Raw genomic sequence first — 19,546 nt, 5'->3', positions numbered from 1 at the left:
CATATTTTGATGCTTAACATTCTTTACCCAATGGCATGCTAAATGATAACGACACAAATGGAATAGTTTTCCAGAATATTCTCATACCACCTAAGCATTATTATATGTTAATCATTCTATATCCATCATACTTGGTAAATTAATATCAGAATCATGCTGAACATTTTTTGAAAATATTGTATGCATGCTACTATGGGAAAACATAAAATATTGACTACTTTTTACACCTGACAATATTTTATAATATTATATAGTCTGCAGAACATCTACTTATATCAATTTGGAATGTCCCATACATGCAACATATCATTGATAAAGTAGGGGATATCCATCCTAAATGGATGCCTGTTTTACAAATGATACCTAGCCTTTCCTCAACAAATCTTGCCAAAAATCATAAAAGCTTACAGTACGGCAACGTTGTTCCAGGAGTGGTAGTTTCAGGAACCGGTGCCACAGTGGTTGTAGTTTGTGCAGTAGATGGAATGGTAGTGGTAGTTTGAGGTGTAGTGGTGGTGGTGGTCAGAGTTGAGGTGGTGGTGGTAGTCTGAGGTGTTGTAGTGGTAGCCTGAGGTGTTGTAGTGGTTGTTTGAGGTGTTGTGGTGGTGGTTTGAGTTGTTGTGGTAGTTTGACTTGTTGTGGTGGTGGTCAGAGGTGTTGTAGTAGTAGTTTGAGGTGTTGTAATGGTAGCCTGAGGTGTTGTGGTGGTAGTTAGAGGTGTTGTTGTGGTGGTAGTTTCAGGCATCGTAGTGGTTGTTAGAGATGTAGTTGTGATAGTTTGGGGTGTTGTAGTGGTTGTTAGAGGTGTTGTTGTGGTAGTCTGAGTTGTTGTAGTGGTAGTTTGAGGTGTTGTAGTAGTGGTAGTTTCAGGTGTTGTAGTGGTTGTTAAAGGTGTTGGGGTGGTGGTAGTTTCAGGTGTTGTAGTGGTTGTTATAGGTGTTGTAGTGGTGGTAGTTTCAGGCATTGTAGTGGTTGTTAGAGATGTTGTTGTGGTAGTTTGAGGTGTTGTAGTGGTGGTAGTTTGAGGTGTTGTAGTGGTTGTTTGAGGTGTTGTAGTGGTGGTAGTTTCAGGCATCGTAGTGGTTGTTAGAGATGTTGTTGTGGTAGTTTGAGGTGTTGTAGTGGTTGTTAGAGGTGTTGTGGTAGTAGTTTCAGGCATTGTAGTGGTTGTTAGAGATGTTGTTGTGGTAGTTTGAGGTGTTGTAGTGGTGGTAATTTGAGGTGTTGTAGTGGTTGTTTGAGGTGTTGTAGTGGTGGTAGTTTCAGGCATCGTAGTGGTTGTTAGAGATGTTGTTGTGGTAGTTTGAGGTGTTGAGGTGGTAGTTTCAGGTGTTGTAGTGGTTGTTAGAGGTGTTGTGGTAGTAGTTTGAGGTGTTGTGGTGGTGGTAGTTTCAGGCGTCGTAGTGGTTGTTAGAGGTGTTGTAGTGGTAGTTTCAGGTGTTGAGGTGGTAGTTTCAGGTGTTGTAGTGGTTGTTAAAGGTGTTGTGGTGGTGGTAGTTTCAGGTGTTGTAGTGGTTGTTAAAGGTGTTGGGGTGGTGATAGTTTCAGGCGTCTTAGTGGTTGTTAGAGATGTTGTTGTGGTAGTTTGAAGTGTTGTAGTGGTGGTAGTTTCAGGTGTTGTAGTGGTTGTTAAAGGTGTTGTGGTGGTGGTAGTTTCAGGTGTCTTAGTGGTTGTTATAGATGTTGTTGTGGTAGTTTGAGGTGTTGTAGTGGTAGTTTGAAGTGTTGTGGTGGTGGTTGTTAGAGGTGTGGTGATGGTTTCAGGTGTTGTAGTGGTTGTTAAAGGCACTGTGGTGGTGGTAATTTCAGGCATCGTAGATGTTGTTAAAGGTGTTGTGGTGGTGGTTGTTTCAGGTGTTGTTGTAGTTGTTAGAGGTGTTGTTGTGGTAGTTTGAGGTGTTGTGGTGGTTGTTAGAGGTGTTGTAGTTGTGGTAGTTTCAGGCGTCGTAGTGGTTGTTAGAGGTGTTGTGGTGGTGGTGGTTGTAGGTGTTGTAGTGGTTGTAATAGGTGCTGTTGTTGTAGTTTGAGGTGTTGTAGTGGTAGTTAGAGGCTTTGTAGTGGTAGTTTGAGGTGTTGTTGTTGTTAAAGGTGATGTTGTAGTTTGAGGTGTTGTAGTGATAGTTAGAGGTGATGTAGTGGTAGTCTTAGGTGTTGTAGTGGTAGTTTGAGGTGAAGTAGTGGTATTCTGAGGTGTTATAGTGGTAGTTTGAGGTGATGTTGTGGTTGTCTGAGGTGTTGTAGTGGTAGTTTGAGGTGATGTACTTGTAATCTGGGGTGTTGTGGTAGTAATCTGGGTGGTTGTGGTAGTTTGATCAAATGAGGAAGTAGTTTCTGGTATTGTTGAGGTTGAATAAATTGAAGTTGATGTTATTTGAGGTGTTGTAGTAGTTGTTTGAATAGTTGTGGTGGTGCTCTGGTGACCTGTATTGGCCTCAGAGGTTAAGGTAGTCATTTGAGATTGAGTAGTACTAGTTTGGGATATTTTGGAAGAAGATTGAGGAGTAGTGCTGGTACCATATTGTGTTGTACTTGGTTTTGATGTAGTTGGGATAGTTGTTTGTGTAGATAGAGGAGTGTTTGTGGTAGTTTGAGGTGCCATGGTAGTTTGTGGTGTTGTGGTAAATGGTTGTGTGGTTGTAGTTTGTGATTGTTTGATCGAGGTTTGGGGTTCAATGCTGGAAGTTTGTGATGGTGTAGTGGTAATTTGAGGTTGGGCTGTGATAGTACTTTGCAGTGTAGTTGAAGATTGTGCAGTAGAAGCAACTGTTGTGGAGCTTGTGCTTTGTGGTGTTGAAGTGGTAGATAGTGGTACATCTGAAATTGTGTTTGTACTTGTCTCTGTAGAGTTTGCTACTGTTGAAATTGATGTAGTTAGAAGATTATCTTTGGTTGTAGTGGATGTTGAAGGCTCTTTTGTGTTTGGTAAATCAGTCATAGTTGATCTAACTGCTGAAGTTACAGTGTCTGTTTCAGTTGTAAATACTGATGGAGATGTAGGCCGAGATACTTCTTTCGTTGTAGTTTCTGATTCAGTTGTTTTTATAGTTTCAGTTTTCACAGATGTTGTGGTAGAATCCAGGGTAGAAGTTGCAGCATCAGAAGAAGAAGCCGTATCTAAAATGGATGGCGTAGTTGTTGTGGAAGCCTCAGACTGTGTGTTTCTGTAATCTTTACTTACAGTTGGAGAAGATTCTGTTGTTTGGGCTGTATTAGATGATGCTACAGGTGTTGAAGCCATGGAGTCTGTGTTGATATTTGTTGTTGTAGAACTTTTTATTGTTTGTGTATCACTTATAGTTGTTATTTCTGTTGTGGTTGTATCTTGACTTGTTAGTCCCCCTGTTGTTGGGTTCACAGTCTCTGTTGATGCTGTAGCCTTGGTTGTAGTTGTCTGCAGTGATGTTTGCACTCCTGTGCTTAGTGGTGTTTCAGATGAGGGTACTTGACTTGTGGTGCTAGTTTCAAATGCTGTTGTTGATCCTTGGCTGGTAGTGGTTCCAACTGTTGTATGTTTAGTACTGGGATTGTCGGTTATCACTGGTGCCTTGCTAGTTGTGGAATCCTCAGTTGTAGTAGATTTAGTAGTTGTTGAAGCCACTGTCTGTGCTCCAGTAGTAATACCAGTTTCCATTGTTGTTTTTGTATCAACATTGAGTGATGTTTGGGTATCACTTGTTGTAGTTGATAAAGTTGCTATAACTTTAGTTGTAGTTGTTAATGTTCCTTCAGTTGTTGATGGGTCTGTACTTGTTTCGGCAGAGAAAGTTGATTCTGATGAAGTTGAAGCTTCAGATGTTGATTGAACCTCAGTAACAGACATTGTTGGAGACTGAGTTGTACTTGTTACTGAATGTGTTAGAGGTGTTGATTTTTCTGTTGATATGGGTGCTGATGTTGTTTGTGTGACTACATTGTCTGTGGTTAATGTGAACTTGGGAGAAAGAGTAGATGTATCGACAGAGTGCCCAGAAAACCCTGTAGTGCCTGTGACTGAGTCTGTGGCAGTTGTCTGTGTTGTTGTACTGACTGTAGAGAGAATGTTGTTGTTTTTTGGTGTTGTCTGCACATATGTAACCACATCTGTTGGCACAGTGCTAGTTTTCTCTGTCCTTTGATGGTCCTCTGATGATGTGGATGAAATGGTTGAGGTAGCTTGAGATGGAGGAGGTAGTTTTGAAGTGGTAATGGTAGAACTTATTTCAGTGGGATCCTCTGAACCTAAACAGTCTTCAAAAGATAATTGTATAACAACATGCAAATAATGTCCTCTAGCACCCTATCAAAATATATATGTAAATAACTGATTAAAATTCTACACAGGGATTAATCAAAGAAAATAATTACCACAGCCAAAGAGAAAGAAGGATGCAAATACATAAAGTTTCTCATTCCAAATCGAGCAAATTAGTATCAGAAATAATGAATTAGTATTAAATGTTTTGTTAAAGGAGAAGGTCCGGTTTAATAACAGACAGTATGTGTATTCTAATCAACAGCGTTTTTATTTTAGCGCCTTTTTTACCTGTATGTATATTTCTTTGCATACATATGTATAATGACCAAGTCCAGGGGACTGAATGCTAAGCCAACAACATATATCAATGCTTGTGAAAGATCATGTTTTGCTTACAGTTGCGCTAAAATCTTTATATGCTGGAATAAGAACACATATACACAAAGTATGTAGCATGGCCTGTAGAAGCTTACCGGTAAGCCTACGACAAGTGGGGGCCTCGGAGTAGGAACAACCACTGTCCCCACCCTGCAGGGTGAAGTCAGCAGGGCACTTCCAGTGCTCCACGCTGTCTAGAATCTTCTTGCTTTCTTTGTTGGCTAGAGTTGGACAGGAGGGTACCATGATAGTCCAGTGAATGTTTCCTGGGCTGTACTGTAAAATGTCTGAGGAACAGTTGCACACTGCTGTGGCTGGACCACTCAATGTAATGGATGTTCCCAGCACAATCTGTGAACACCAAAGTAACCCAATGATAATGCTAAAGATTCCACAACAGAGCCATGTTATTTGACCACCAAAGATATACTTATAATCTCCGACAAATGGAGCATTAGAAAATCACATTTACAAAAAACAACCAACTTGATACATGTACTTGAAATATACATGTATGTGTAATCTTTACCATCTGGGACATTTGTAAAATACTAAAGAATTTAGAAATTTTTATTTAATTATTGTACATAAGCTCTAATACACCTGAATTTAATCAATGGTAACTACCTGATTTACCTCGGTGCCTGAAGTGGAGTCAGTGCTGGAGTCCAACACAAACATGTCAAGCAAGGAGCAGCGAGGCAGGGAGCGAATGCTTGCGTTAAACTTGGCAGCCAGCTCTGCACGGTACAGCGAAGCGCACTCCGGACTTATGTTGTTATCTGCCCTGAATCTGACTCTCAACAGCAGCAAAAAATCTGGCAGGCTGGACTGCTCAGGCAGGGAGCATGTGGAGTAAGATGAACCTAGGGTAAATAATCAATGAAACTTTGAAATATAGACAGTTTCTAATCATGGATTTTTTCTGGGCAACAAATATAATTTAACTTGTAAAATTTGTAATTCTTCAACTCTAGAGTTGAATGATGTAATGCGATAATTTATATGAATATTGAAATCAGTCACGAAATTGTTGATCTCCAAGTTACCTATGCGTGAGTAGCCTTTCTGGCAGGTGTATGAGACCCGACTACCAAAGTAACTCATCCTGGTGCTACTGTACACTGCTCCGTTGGAGGGGGGTGTTGGATTGGAACAGTCCATGTCTGTCAAGTTAGGACAATCACATGTGGTGTTAAACTGTATCAAGACTATTCTTAACAAAAAGGTCACACAAAACTTTTAATCATGGAAAAACTCAAAAATGTTACAAAGTTTGACATGTAAAAGCAATGAAAAATCATTATGTGATGCAAAAGTCTTTAAATAGATGAATATATCAAGTCTGTACAAGCTCGCTTAATCTCTTGATGAATACATCTGACCTTGACCCTCTTGACTTACCCACACAAATGGTCCCATTACCACTCCAGATTCCGTTGCCTTGACAGTGTCTAACCTTTGACCCTATCAACTTGTATCCACACTTGCAACTATACGTGGCAGTGGATCCCAGAAAGAGACCAGTGTAGTTGACATATCCATTCATTGGCTCGGGTGGTCTCACACACATCCTTGCTGTAAACCAAAAAACATCTATATATATACACAGAAATCAATATCACTCTACAAAGTAAATCAACCAAATGAGAATATACCAGTCATATTTTTTTAAACAGCATTATTTTACCCTTCTACTTTAAAGGAAATGAACAAATTTTTTTTTATGAAAAATTTTCCTCAAGACATGACTGTTTTTATCAAAGTACAGAAATAAGCACTTACGTAGGCAGTAAGTGACATTTGAGACACCATGACTCCAGAACAGTGACCTTCCGTCAGACATACACTGCTTCTTGGGGGTCCCGGCCAGGAAGTAGCCGTCCGAACAGTTGTAGGTGGCGATGGTACCTAGTCCGTACACCTCACTGTCATAGTACACCGAGCCGTTCTGTGGGGGGACCAGTGCCTCACACACTTGATCTGTTCAAGGGAAAAAACATTCAGGGATCAAAATCATAAACAAAAATTATACAACTTTGCAATAATATAGGAAAATCTATTTATTTTTCAATCAAAAGAAGAAAAGAGAACAGGATTAAAAAAAAATTGTATATCTTTTCACTTAAAGTGCTATGACAGGATTAAAATTTATTGAAAACTGACTGCTATTCATGCTACAAATGACAAAACCAACAATTTTACCACATAAAATATTTCATTTCAGAATACAGATAAGAATTTCTTCAAATTGTAATTGATTAATATGATGAAGTACATACCTGTGCAGTGATCTATATTGTGAGACCATGTTCCGTTGACCTGACAATAAACCGTTGTAGCGTTCCACAGAGGCAGGGTTCCGTACGGACAGTAGATGAAGAGAGAGGTGGGGTAGACGTAGGTATTGTCCGACAGCCGGGTCGTGTTAGCATACACCCTCCCTCCATTGGACACATTGAATGCAGGACAAGTCACTGTTCAATGAACAAATCCAAAATATTAAATTGGTCATCTATTTCAAGTTTGACAAATCAGGTCATTTTTTTCTTCTCCAGTATTTGTTTGACTGTTACAGTGGAGGACTGGTTAAAGCAACATTTAGAGCATCTTACCTATACAGGTTTTGTTTGGGATGATAACTCTCTGTTCCAGCACAATGACCTTGGGGTCCTGGAACAGTTTGAAGCCGTCGTTACACTCACACATATAGCTCCCATTGGTGTTTATACAGTGATGGTCACAGGTGTCTGCTCTCTCACATTCATCAATATCTGAAAAGTCACCAGCTTACATCAATGTATTCACATCACCAGCAAATCACATCATCTATATGTGTACTTCACTTAAAAATTTTTTTAAGTGGATACTCATATTATTGGTTATTTATTATTTTGTTTTGTAATGATATCTTTATAATAATATAAATCATTTTTCTTTTTTAAAAATTTAAAGATTGTGCAACTTAGATTTTATAAAAAAAGAGGTACTTGTAAATGCAAATGTTAGTTGGGTGACTGTTAATTGAGTTGCCTCCCCTGACACACTGTTTCTTACCATAGCATGTGTTGGAGGTCTCGCTCAGTTTCCTGTAACCATGAGAACACCTGCACTGGTAGCTGCCCATCACATTCTGACACATGTGTGGGTGACATAGATCCTTATCCTCACACTCATTGATATCTATAATACAAATCATTGAGTTAATAAAGAACACAAATCTATGAATACCCTCAATGTTATGTACTTCAAACATTCTGAAAAAGAATTTATATAAAATTACCTCTGGAATAGGCAATCATTTAATGGAAATGAATTTTTTCACACAAAATTTTAACAAAGAAAAATCAACACTGTGTGTGTATGCAATATTCATTGTTAATTGGTTTACCTATGCAAGAGGGGGGACTGGACAGGTATGTGCCAGTCCAATTACAGGTGACATTTGGAGAGCCGTACAGTCGATAGCCTGGGTTACAGTGGACCTGTACCTCTGTACCCCCTTCAGGTTGTACGACACTAATATATCCGTTTGATATTGACAAGAACGGACATAGGGGATCTGAGGATAAAGAATGTATAAACATCACTAGAAGTCTACAGATTTATCTGTCTAATGACAAAGCAATAAAATTACTCAGCATGTTCAAACTAACAATCAAATTAACTTTATTGTGTTATAGTAATGATAGCTAGAGCATATTTTTATTGTTGTACTGTAGAAGCACATATAATGTATAACGAAAATAATGAAATTAAATCCTCAACAAACAGTTCTGCATCGACGGTATATCAAGATACTGACGGTATATGTACCGGTACTTACGAGCACAGTGGGGCTGCAGGGATGACCACTGCCCATTTTCTCCACAAATGATTTCTGAGGCATTAATGAGGCGAAAGTTCTCACGACACTGAAAGAAGACTTTCTGGCCATATGCGTGTTCGAAGTTGTGGACAATATATCCATTCGGTAAATTGCCTACCTTTGGACAACTAATTTCTGTACAGAGTAGAAAAAATTAAGGTTAATATTGCCAACATAATGGTCTGAAAATTTGGTTTTGTTTGAACTATTCACCTGAGCTGCTATTTTGAATTCTAACAAACACAGCCTTTTATGTTTTTTTGCATCAGAGCATACTCACTTTGGCAGTTTGGGACTGAACTCCACTGACCATTTTTCTGACACCTGGAGGTCAACTCATCTTGTGAAAAATACCCCACATTACACCTGTAGTGTACCAGTCCGGTGAAGTACGAGCTGTTGGAACTCACTATACCTCCGTTCTCTGGAACAACTGGCGATCCACAATTGATTTCTGAAAGATGCAAAAAATGTCAACCACAAAACCCTGTTTAACTTCATCAAGTAAAAGATAAAAATTGAGACAAAACTGAAGAGAGTGGTTGGGTGTAACTGGTTACTGACTTTTACAGACTGGCGGGGGATCGGACCAGGTGCCATTGATATCACAGATCAGAGTTCTGGCCCCTTCCAACAGGTAGCCAGTATCACAGGTAAAGGTCACACTTGTTCCGAACTCCAGTCTCCCACTACTTATATGTATGCTGTCTGACAGTTTATCCAACACTGGACAATCTACAATAAAAAAAATAAGATGTGACCAAGTTCTTTGACTCATTACACACAAACATGTACTACAGGAATTTACATATTTTATAGGAGCATGTGCATATTATCTTTATGTTTAATAAATAATGAAAAAAAAATTGATCAGCAAAGAATTTGTAAAATTTAGGAAATGGAAAAAATTAGTTGACTCGTATTTTTCAAATCTTAGTTGGATGAAATTGGATTGTACAGTATACTTTTACCATATGATATGGTAGCCCCCCAGCCCGGCCTTGATACAAGGTCATCAGAGGTAAAACTTATGTAGAAATGGCCTCTCAATGAACGTATGACAGAGGGCCCATTGGTCCCAGAAAAACTCTGCTTCACCGCTCCAGCCTCCATCATTGATGACCCATTGATGATCTGGGCAAAACAGAAGAGTAAAGGTCTTCAAAGTCAATAAAAATGATCTACCTCTACACATGAATGGGAAAGTCAAATGACTTTGTCATGTGACTAAATTGTAGTCATATAAAACATTTCTCATCCTAAGTTCTTTGTTAGAGTCATTAAATTTTTTTCTCAAATAAATGATATTGATGTGTAAGGAAGATTCATTAAGTTTATTTATTACGGTAGATGTTGCATGGAAGATGTTAAAAGATTCTTGCTATGGAAATTAATACTCACGGTCAAAATGTCAAAGTCCACTTCAGTATCGAAGTTGTCGTCGAATACAATGGTCAGTTCTTTGTCGGCAGGGTTGTTGATGAGCCAGGAACACTGTAGGTTTGGTGGGTAAGTGAAGGAGGAGCCCAGTCTGTAGCCCGGGGATGAGATGATGGCAGCCTCCTTGTTTATCATGATATCATTGCACCCTGGGTAAATGAAAGTAAATCTTTAATGGAAGTTCTTGTAAACATAACAATTCTGTAGAAGATTTATGCTAGCTAGAATATTTTGACCAGGCCTTCCTCATAAAAAGTTTGGAACATTAAAATTGTGCAAACTAGTACATTTTTGCTTTATTCTGACTCTTTATAAATATTGCTAATTTCAGCTTCAGTGGACTCTCTTAAATCAATCTTCAGAAATGGTTACCGGTATTGAAGAATATTCTATGACCGGCATGGATGCATGTAAATTTTACCTGCTTTGTACGAGATGTTGAAACCTCTCCCAGGATTCTCCTTGTCTGACATGAACCTGACAAACAATTTGTGACCTGTGGAGATGATGACCGGGGGCAGGGCCTCCCCACTGTACCTCCCAAACAAGGCCCCATCCTCAGAGTCCCCGTCCCGCACCTCAATCCAGTCCCCAGCACCCAGGGACAGGTCCTCAAACTACAACCAAGACACAAACACAACTTAGAATGGTTCAAACTTTTCTGCAACATGTAACTGAAACATGTCACCAAATAAAATGTGGTTTCTTTTTATAAATTTATTGCCTGTTGCAAATTTTGCAAAAATGAATAAAATATTACTGTAATTTTTTTCATTTTAATTTTTTTTAAATTTTAGAACTTCCTATAAAACACAAAAACAGACCTCTGTTAACTAATGCATATGTTTGGGGCTTTTTTGTTTGCTTGCAATATCAAAATTAATGCAATAAATAGAAAATAGATTTTCAAAAAATAATGGACTTATAGGGTTGATAACCAAGGTTATGCAATATGATAGTGCGTATTTAAGTGTTCTTGATATGGGTCATATATTAGATTAATTTAGATCTCATATGTCTTGACAAATTTGGTTTTCTTTAATATATTCAGAACTATGAGTCATTTTCATATTTCCTTGGTTTTATTTTGAACACAAAGGTAAACTAATTTTACACCTGTCGTGAAGATATTTAGGTGTTAGTTTCTAAATTAGTGTATGTTTAGTACAATAATGACTGTACCTGTAAACATTCAGAGAAGTAAGAAAATACCCTAAAAACCTATTTTTGATCTGATAAGTATGTTTTCCGCCCTGCACTTAGGTAACCTTGTCTATCTTTTTATTTTTCCTTTTCACATTTTTTCTTGCATACATTGCATTGTTCAAACATAGAGCTTACATTTAAAAACACATTTTGCACCATCTCTTTAAAGGTAAATTAAATCTGTAAATTAATGCAAACTCCAGCACTTTAGTGTTAATCTCCCAAAGCAATTTTCCACTTTAAAAAAAAATCACTCTTTCATACCAGCTGAACTTGTAGGTGTACTTTTTATGCTATTTATGATATAAGATTACATGGAGTAGAAATGATCTACATTGCGTTAAATCCAGCGTTTGACATAATTAACAGCCTGTGAAATGGCGGTGTAAGACGTGAGTTGGGGGCCACACCTACCTGTAAGGAGATCAGATTCTGTGAAGCAGTGATGATCCAGTCACAGATCAAGTTTTTGGCATACGGGTTAGTGCCAGGGGAGGTCACCCACTGATACTGTGATGTGGCATTCAATGAGCCCCCACAGTCCTCAATAACGACTGAAAGAGAACATGTAAAAATATATCAATAATTTACCAATACACTACATGTATAAGTAGAAGTTAGGGCTGGTACTTATATATAGATGCAATAGAGACACAGACAGACAGATGGGCAGACAGATAAATGGGTGGGAGGCACTGCAATTTGCTTTGCTTATGAGAAACAAATCTGCACCAGAAACTTTACATCACTAATTATTGCTTGCAATAATTACAGCATACAGGAGACCTTTCTGAGACAATGAGACAGGTTGTAGAGCCTGTACAGAAATCCTTGTAAGAGCATCAAGAACATCAGTAACAACAGCAGAACATGGTCGGTAACAAGCCGTTAACAGAAGGTGTGTCAGCCAAGGAGCTGTCGCTGCGACAGAGGTCCGTGTAAAGACATGGCCATTAATCAGACAGAGCAATGCAACTTGTAACTGGAACTATTCAACGCTATCAGAGTGAACTAAGTTCTCAATCCAACAGTCTTCAAAACATTGTAAAAACAAGCCTGCTGTATGTATTATGGCCTTTATTTTGTATCATAACTTTGTTCATATTACAAGTATGCAGTATTATATCTATTATTAATTTTATGAATTAAATATTTCACTTAATTCATTGGTGGAACTGGTAGATGGCACGAGTGTTGAGTGTTTATGCTTGTTCATGGCTGTTCAATTTGAGCATTTAGCTGCAGTGATGGAACAAGATGGCAGGGCGCTCTTTCTGTCAGAATAAACACATGCTGTTTGTTGTGACACTCCCAACCTCCAGATGCTGGGGAATCGTGGCAGCATGGATTAACAAAACCAATTCTCGCTCTAACAATTTAAGTTCAAAAGCAATCTTAAATATCAGCGCTCTTAGAGAGCATCAAATTAATGTCTACGCCCTAACATATAATTGTTCTACCGTCTTCTTGAAAGGATTATCTTGATGGGTTCAGAATCGAAGCAGTAATTTGACCTGTGCGAAGGAAACACCTTCTTATACATTCTTAAAAAAGCATTTACACCTGATGGAATGGGTAAGAAATATAAATACACTTTAATAAACATAAACCTCCCCCAAGGTCCTGTGAAATCTACCACAAGCCTGTCATATCGCAGGCAGGTGTTGCATACTGCAAATAATTCAAAGACAACTTACATAGTACATACACAACAAAAATTCAGCAGCACATTTCATTCCTTTTCTTTAAATTTTTCATTTTTAATTGCAAGTTGAAAATTATGAAATTACCAGCAATAAATGCCATATTATATATGCTACTGAGTGATGTGTATTCTTTGTAGAGGTTTCTACAGAACCACCTTTCAAATTTTCACAATTTTACTGACAAAATTCCCACCATGTAAAAATTCCATTAATTTAACCACAGTATTATCATCTTGATGTGCACCTTTTCCTGTTCATACAAAAAAAAAATCAGGAGCATGTATTTTCTGAATCTTTGAGAAAAACAAACTGGAGTAAGTGAACACGACCTTCAAACAAAGACATTTCTGTTTATAATTCATAAACCTCAGGTTTTCACCAACAAGGAAACACTAACTGTCAAAAGTTGTGGTGATGTAACTAAACCCAACAAATCCTAGTTTCACTTCTCCACAAACACCTCCCTCTCCCTCTCCAAGAAAAAACCTGCCTGTTATTTTAACAGATTAATAACAGTCAAACTGTTTTTTCATCTTATCTATCTTGTTTTGGGTGGACCGAAAATCGAGAAATTGATAAAGCTTTAAATTTGATATCAATCTTATACTTCCTGATAAAGGTTTCGAATGTCAAAGCTTGTATTGAGATTCTACAGCATGTCATCTGCATTTCAAAAAAAATACTTAACAGCATCTAAAACCCCCTATTTTTTTTCTATTCAACAAGATCATTTATGTTCTCATTAGTACCGGTATTTGCAACAACCCATTTTTATGATGCATTCAAATTTATGACAGCATTAAATAAAACATCCTTTAAAAATATTTTTGCATTTTGTCTTTTAATTGGTCAATTAAACAATTCCTTCACATACTCCCGGCTTCTGTTTACCCTTTCTCTGCACAACAGCCTGGATGTACTAAAGGATATTACCACATTGGTTTGTGATCTTTTTGGGTGGAGCTGCTTTTTTCTTGCATGCATTGGTGATCGATCATTAAACAACAATAACACAGGTCTTTGTTAGCAGCAATCAATGACACTGGGCTCCCCTGTGGTGACGCAAATTTTAGTATAAATTACCCCCTCTACAACTCACGTGTGGGAAAAAAATTATTTATAGGTATCGCAGTCAAATACTTCTCCTTTGTTGCATTTTGAATTAAAAATCAGCTCTGCATGATAAATGTTCCTACATTTCCAGAACTCTCCGAGTTGGGCTTAATTTTATCCCTTGTCATTGGCTCAGTGTAAATCACTAAAGCAAGGGGAGATCATCTAGTGCCCCATTATGTACTGATAACCTCTCAGTAACCTACCGAAGAGTCCTATCTCTTGGGGGTTTCTCTTTCTACCATCACCCCCAGGCAGTTTGCACCATGGGTATACCAAAGTTAGGAATACTTGTGTCAGGGCTGACATTAGTGGGGTCTTGGACAAGATAAGGAATCCGGAAGGCTGCCAGATCATTGGAGAAAAGTCAGAAAAATGTCATTTGTTACTGCTTGCTAGCAGCAAATTGTATTGATAAAGGCAATAAATACTTAAGGGACCCTAGGTACAAGTTCAGCGTGACGTGGGAAATCAGGCAAAGTCAATTTTTTCATTTCCTGACATTATTATATACTTGGTAAATTTCTCACACCCAACACATGTGACTATCTTTTAAAAAAAAATGCCCCATAATTTCCCTATAACTCTTAAACACTCAATCTGAGGATTGGCTGTAATTTTTACAATTACAACAAACTTAGCAGAAATTCCTTTGTTTACAAATATGATAGGGCGGGACAGCTAATGCACAACAGGTTACCATGGTAAATGCCAAGACAATCCAGGAAATGCCTTTCACAACACTGAAAACTAATTCTAGCCTCATAATGAATAAGCAGCTGCACCTCAAAATTTGACCTTGTTCCCAAGCATCAAACTCTATCGAGTTCACTACTAAATCCAACCCGCAGCCCCCAACTGCCCACTTAACCAGACCTGGAACTAGCTGCAGGTCTGTAGCTTTAATAAAGTCTGAAAAAATTTGGATGGACGACCTCTGAATTTTTTCAGCCTGGGAGCTGCAGACCTGCAGCTAACCTGGAACTGAAAACCCAAAGAAAAGCATTACCATGCATAAGAATCATTTTATATATTATGAAATACATTTCTTAGTTTTTCAAGCGACTGATTAACAACACTGTAGATACTTCGGCTGATTCTGTATCAGTTCAGGGAAGGTGATAAATAATTCAAATAAACGAATCACTCTATCCTTGATGAACTGGGCTGGGCTCTTTCTAATACACCAGAGAGGCATTTATACCCGATATTCTGCTATTTATAACTATCTCATCTCCACTTGCATCTATATTTTTTTTTCAAAAGAGAGTTGTGCTGGAGAGATGGATGGGTCATCCCCCCCCCCCCACCCCCCATAAATAATAAATCAATAATCATTTAATTATACCTGAGACATATTGTTGAGTTTTCAACTACCATAAAAAGACTGGAAGGTGTTTATCAATCCATTTGAAATAACAAACAGCCGATGTTACAATAATCATTTTAAAATAATTAATGAAATTCAAATGTAAACAGAAATTCAGAAATATCTTAGAATCCATAAAATTTGCCTTTTCAGACACTGACTTTATTTACTATTGGTTGATGCCAATAAGGATATCCCGGCCCTTGCATACACAATGTAGGACAAACAGTAACCTTGAGAATGGGCGGGTCCCTTTAAAGAGTTTCCCTTCGTAACGTAAATAAAGCATTAATTACCGGCAGAAATAAACCATTCCTTTCTTCAACTTCATAAAAAAAGAGAGTTGTTATCTACTACAACATAGGGAATGGTTAATAAGTTTGAAGTAGGTAGTAGAATTCTAGGTGTTTCTCCAAACATCTCTGCACTCAGCAACAAGTGCTGGTCTGACAGAAAGACAGCTGCTTTGCGTAAACTCTCACTGCGGAATCTAATGCTGCTCTATCTATAGTCAGCAATATAAGCTATATCATTGTGATTGGGGACCAAACATGGTACTTAGAGTCAAGTACCTCCATAGACCTGAGACATTGATCCTTAAATCAGGCATTTAATTGTAAATTATTTTACCTCTTATATCTTCTTGACTGAAACGGAAATTAAAAGGAATATTTTATGATACATGTATCTTTTTTAGAAGAAACTTCAAACAAACCCTCTAGTGAGAATCAAAGAAGACAATTAATAGGAACATTTCTACATAAATTAAATTAAGATCACCAAGTTCTCTAGCAGACGGTTCCTTTGTCATTTCACTTGATCCGAAATTGTATAACAGACACACCCTTGTTTTATTGATACCAAGAGATATCTAATGCATTGGAATCTTCAAATCAAGAGCACTTCAGATTCCCTGCAAATAAATATCCCTCAAGAGATGATGGGAAAAAAATCCCTCCTCCTAATTACAGGATTCTTTTGTTTATAGAGCTATCGGAGAATTCACTAAAGGGCGTTTCATCACGCTGATATACATGTAATAAATCACCCTACAAAAACCGCAGCCAAACTCAGCATCAGCTGAAAGACTCATGCAATAGGTTTATGAAGTTTGGTTTTTATTTTAGAAACATCAATCAATTTCCATGTACTGTGCTTTAAGTGCGCTTTACTTCAGGTGGTTATCCTAAAAGACAACAGGATTCTCTCGACATTAAGAATCCAAAATCTCATATTAATAGATATGAAAACAAAGCCTCAGTTGTAAAGATTTTTTTATTTGAGAGCTGAAAGAAAAGAAGGTTAAGGTGGCTCACTACATCTTGAAAAGCAGAAAATTACTTGATTATGACAGATAGCGTGATGCATAAGAAATATATATTTTTAAAGTCAAAAGAGTGAAAAAATATTTTTGGATGAAAAATTATGATATTCAAAAATTCGATTCAGTAAATATGAACAAAAGCCCCTGGCAGATTTGAACTCAAGACCGATGCTTTACCCATTGAGCTAAGACGATACAAACAATTTAACAAAACATTTAAATTGTCTTCCTCTGACATAGTATAAGCATCGAAGATTTTTACTTTTTTTTCGTAGGGAGAAGGTACAGCTGTACCTTCTACAGTCAAAACAGGCTGATTTATCCCTTGCTATCTGCACTATACAAACAACGAGACCAATGGAAACTATTGTAACTTCTTATAGAAATGGTTATGTGAGCATCATTTGTGTAACACTGAGGACAATAACTACGTATTCTTCATTTCTTGGATTTACATCTTGTGGTTTTCCTCATTACTATTTGGAGAATATTTTACACATAAACATCAATATAAAAGTAATTATACATTCTTCAGGAAGTTTTTGAAATTCACAAAAAATCATTTATCATATAGGTGTTTGAAAAAAAATCAATTGATAGTTTCTTTAATGATTGAAAGGCACCCTTGAAACTCGAACAAATGATTGATGATATCAAATGGTGTCAATGAAGGATCAAGAAAAAAACTGACATACATGTACGTACCGGTAACTATTTACATGTACTGTGAGTAAAGATAGCTCTCAAAATTTCATGATCAAATTAATCCTCTTTTGTAAAATCAAAAATCATTTCAATTGTGTACACATCATTCAGAATATAAAAAAGGCAATTATGAAGCAAGATCATAATTACTTGTAAAAGACTGTCCTCAAAAAGTCAAGTGAGAAATGATTTACTGCATTTTTATGCAGATGAGGAAATCATAAACATTTCATACTATACTCCTAACACTTTCTTTTAAAACACATCACAACTTGGTCTCGTACTGTAGTTGTGGTTAACGGCGCCCCCACTATTTACTAACCTAGTGCAAGTGATTATGTACATGCTATGTACTACAGCGGTGATCCTTTCACCACATTAAACCCTGCATAAGCCACTAGATTCCACAGTGCTTACAGGTTTATCAAAATACATTTTTTCAGATTTTACTTGATTACCTGTTGTATGAAAAAATTCAATTTAGTGCTGCATGGATTGATCATTGATATCTTAATAACTTTGATTTCATGCAAAGGTTATATATATCTGCCAGGGGGCCGAGGCCTATTTTCGGTAATTTTAATACATGTATATAAATTTAGGAAAATTTAAATTTTCCCCATCTAGATCTGTGCATAGGTTTTGTATAACAAACGGCCAGTAGTTCTTTTTTCTTTAAAGTGGGGAAAGGGTGTTTTATAACAGTATCAAAAGAATATGGTGTTTGAAATAATAGAAGCTGCATTTAGGAGGTAGTGAAATGGTAAAATTAGTGCTAGACTCAGCTAACCTTCAAACCAGGATGCCCTGAAGCCTGTAGTTTGATTGTCCTGGTCCGAGTGGAACTGGACTAAGAGACTGTTAGACGAGGAGAGGAAGGAAATGTTGTGGCTGCTTCCACTGTAGATTCCGGCCAGCGGATCTAACGTGGAGCGTCCATCATATATGCTAACGGTGTCATATCCATTTTCTAGGTTAAAATCTTCAAACTGAAAACAGAGAAAAGGGTCAAACAAGCTTAAAGACTTTTAATGATTCAGCAGATTGATTACGTAAAAATTGAAATTTCTGCAATTAAAATGAAAAAAGGTAACAGAACGGTCTCTGAATTCTTACTTGTATATAGACTCTTCTTCCAAGAGGGGTAAGGATGATCCATTGACAGGATGAGAAGGGGGGGTAATGATGAGGATAATACGGTGATTGGAATGTTCCATTTTTTCCCTGATAAGTATTGCCACAGTAACCTTCAAAAGGAAAATGTAAGGCTCAAAACATAGTCATATAGTTACATCTATTTTGTTTTACAGATGCATTTGTACCAGTGTTTGTCCAGATGGGGTTTGAGGGTGTTTCCCTTTCCCTTTTATCAATACTTATAGTGACATCATTACGGACCCTTAAATTAGTTTATGCTGCATTTTTTAATTTTATTACTTATAGAAATTATTGGTAGAGCCTATTTATCATTGTGTTTATATAATATCACTTTTTATATAGCTGCATCATCGCTGTCAACTATCACAAAGAAATCATAAGAGTGCAAGCTCTTTCACATTTAACTAGCACATCATTTCCTGTGCACTGAACATGCAGTAATTTGATAATATCTACGACTGATTGCCCTGTTCTAGAATGTATGAGTTTAATCATTTCTATATCAGTCAGCATATCTGTGACAGCACAAGCAGTGCATCAGATGACAGGGCAATCCTCCTTGGTCATGGCACTGTATGTACAACTTTCACAACCAGAAGACCTGTTTATTTTCTCCTTACAAAATATCATACCAATCGAATTCTTGTTTCTTCATATCTGTAAAATCATTCTGATTCAGCTTTCCTCATTGTCAGTGCCTAGTGTTTACAAAGGAAATGCTGTAATTCAATTTCACCCCCTAAAAATCTATATTGTATAAACAGTGTCACGGCGTTCTCTAGGTCGATTGAATTTATCAGGCAAAAGGCGACGCCCAGGTCTTCTGATGGCTTCCCTATTGGTTAACGCACCAAGATGAGTCAGCAAGTCAGCCTGATATTTACCAGTACATGCACAAGTACAAAACTAAATTTAACAGACATACTTCACATTAATATTTAAACACTATAAGTGTAAATTTTATGCTAATTTGTGTACACATATCCTATCAAATTTTGAGAGTAATGAGTAATTGCAAAATTGTGAATAAAAAAAATTCTTTAAA

General features: G+C 37.3%; 1 protein-coding gene across 10 annotated transcripts in view; it reads right to left on the bottom strand.

The window, feature by feature from the left end:
- Positions 1-19,546, bottom strand: part of LOC105327443 (uncharacterized) — a 61,359-nt gene that overhangs the window by 28,561 nt on the left and 13,252 nt on the right. For 6 of the 10 annotated variants that reach the window (XM_020066890.3, XM_020066893.3, XM_020066894.3 and 3 more), the window contains exons 7-25: positions 18,460-18,590; positions 18,134-18,332; positions 11,541-11,680; positions 10,342-10,537; positions 9,882-10,069; positions 9,452-9,614; positions 9,045-9,215; positions 8,761-8,934; positions 8,439-8,615; positions 8,004-8,174; positions 7,670-7,795; positions 7,228-7,386; positions 6,895-7,089; positions 6,398-6,595; positions 6,017-6,190; positions 5,662-5,778; positions 5,240-5,478; positions 4,708-4,963; positions 409-4,227 (exon numbers count right to left, since the gene is read on the bottom strand). In XM_020066890.3, the coding sequence (XP_019922449.3) occupies positions 409-4,227; positions 4,708-4,963; positions 5,240-5,478; positions 5,662-5,778; positions 6,017-6,190; positions 6,398-6,595; positions 6,895-7,089; positions 7,228-7,386; positions 7,670-7,795; positions 8,004-8,174; positions 8,439-8,615; positions 8,761-8,934; positions 9,045-9,215; positions 9,452-9,614; positions 9,882-10,069; positions 10,342-10,537; positions 11,541-11,680; positions 18,134-18,332; positions 18,460-18,590 (6,993 nt within the window). The remainder of the gene's footprint in view (positions 1-408; positions 4,228-4,707; positions 4,964-5,239; positions 5,479-5,661; positions 5,779-6,016; positions 6,191-6,397; positions 6,596-6,894; positions 7,090-7,227; positions 7,387-7,669; positions 7,796-8,003; positions 8,175-8,438; positions 8,616-8,760; positions 8,935-9,044; positions 9,216-9,451; positions 9,615-9,881; positions 10,070-10,341; positions 10,538-11,540; positions 11,681-18,133; positions 18,333-18,459; positions 18,591-19,546) is intronic. The other 4 variants (XM_034455701.2, XM_034455702.2, XM_020066892.3 and 1 more) reach the window with 3 other exon arrangements.

Source organism: Magallana gigas, chromosome 7 (assembly GCF_963853765.1).
Source record: "Magallana gigas chromosome 7, xbMagGiga1.1, whole genome shotgun sequence".
NCBI lineage: Eukaryota > Metazoa > Mollusca > Bivalvia > Ostreida > Ostreidae > Magallana > Magallana gigas.
This window is presented reverse-complemented; position numbering and strand designations above follow the sequence as displayed.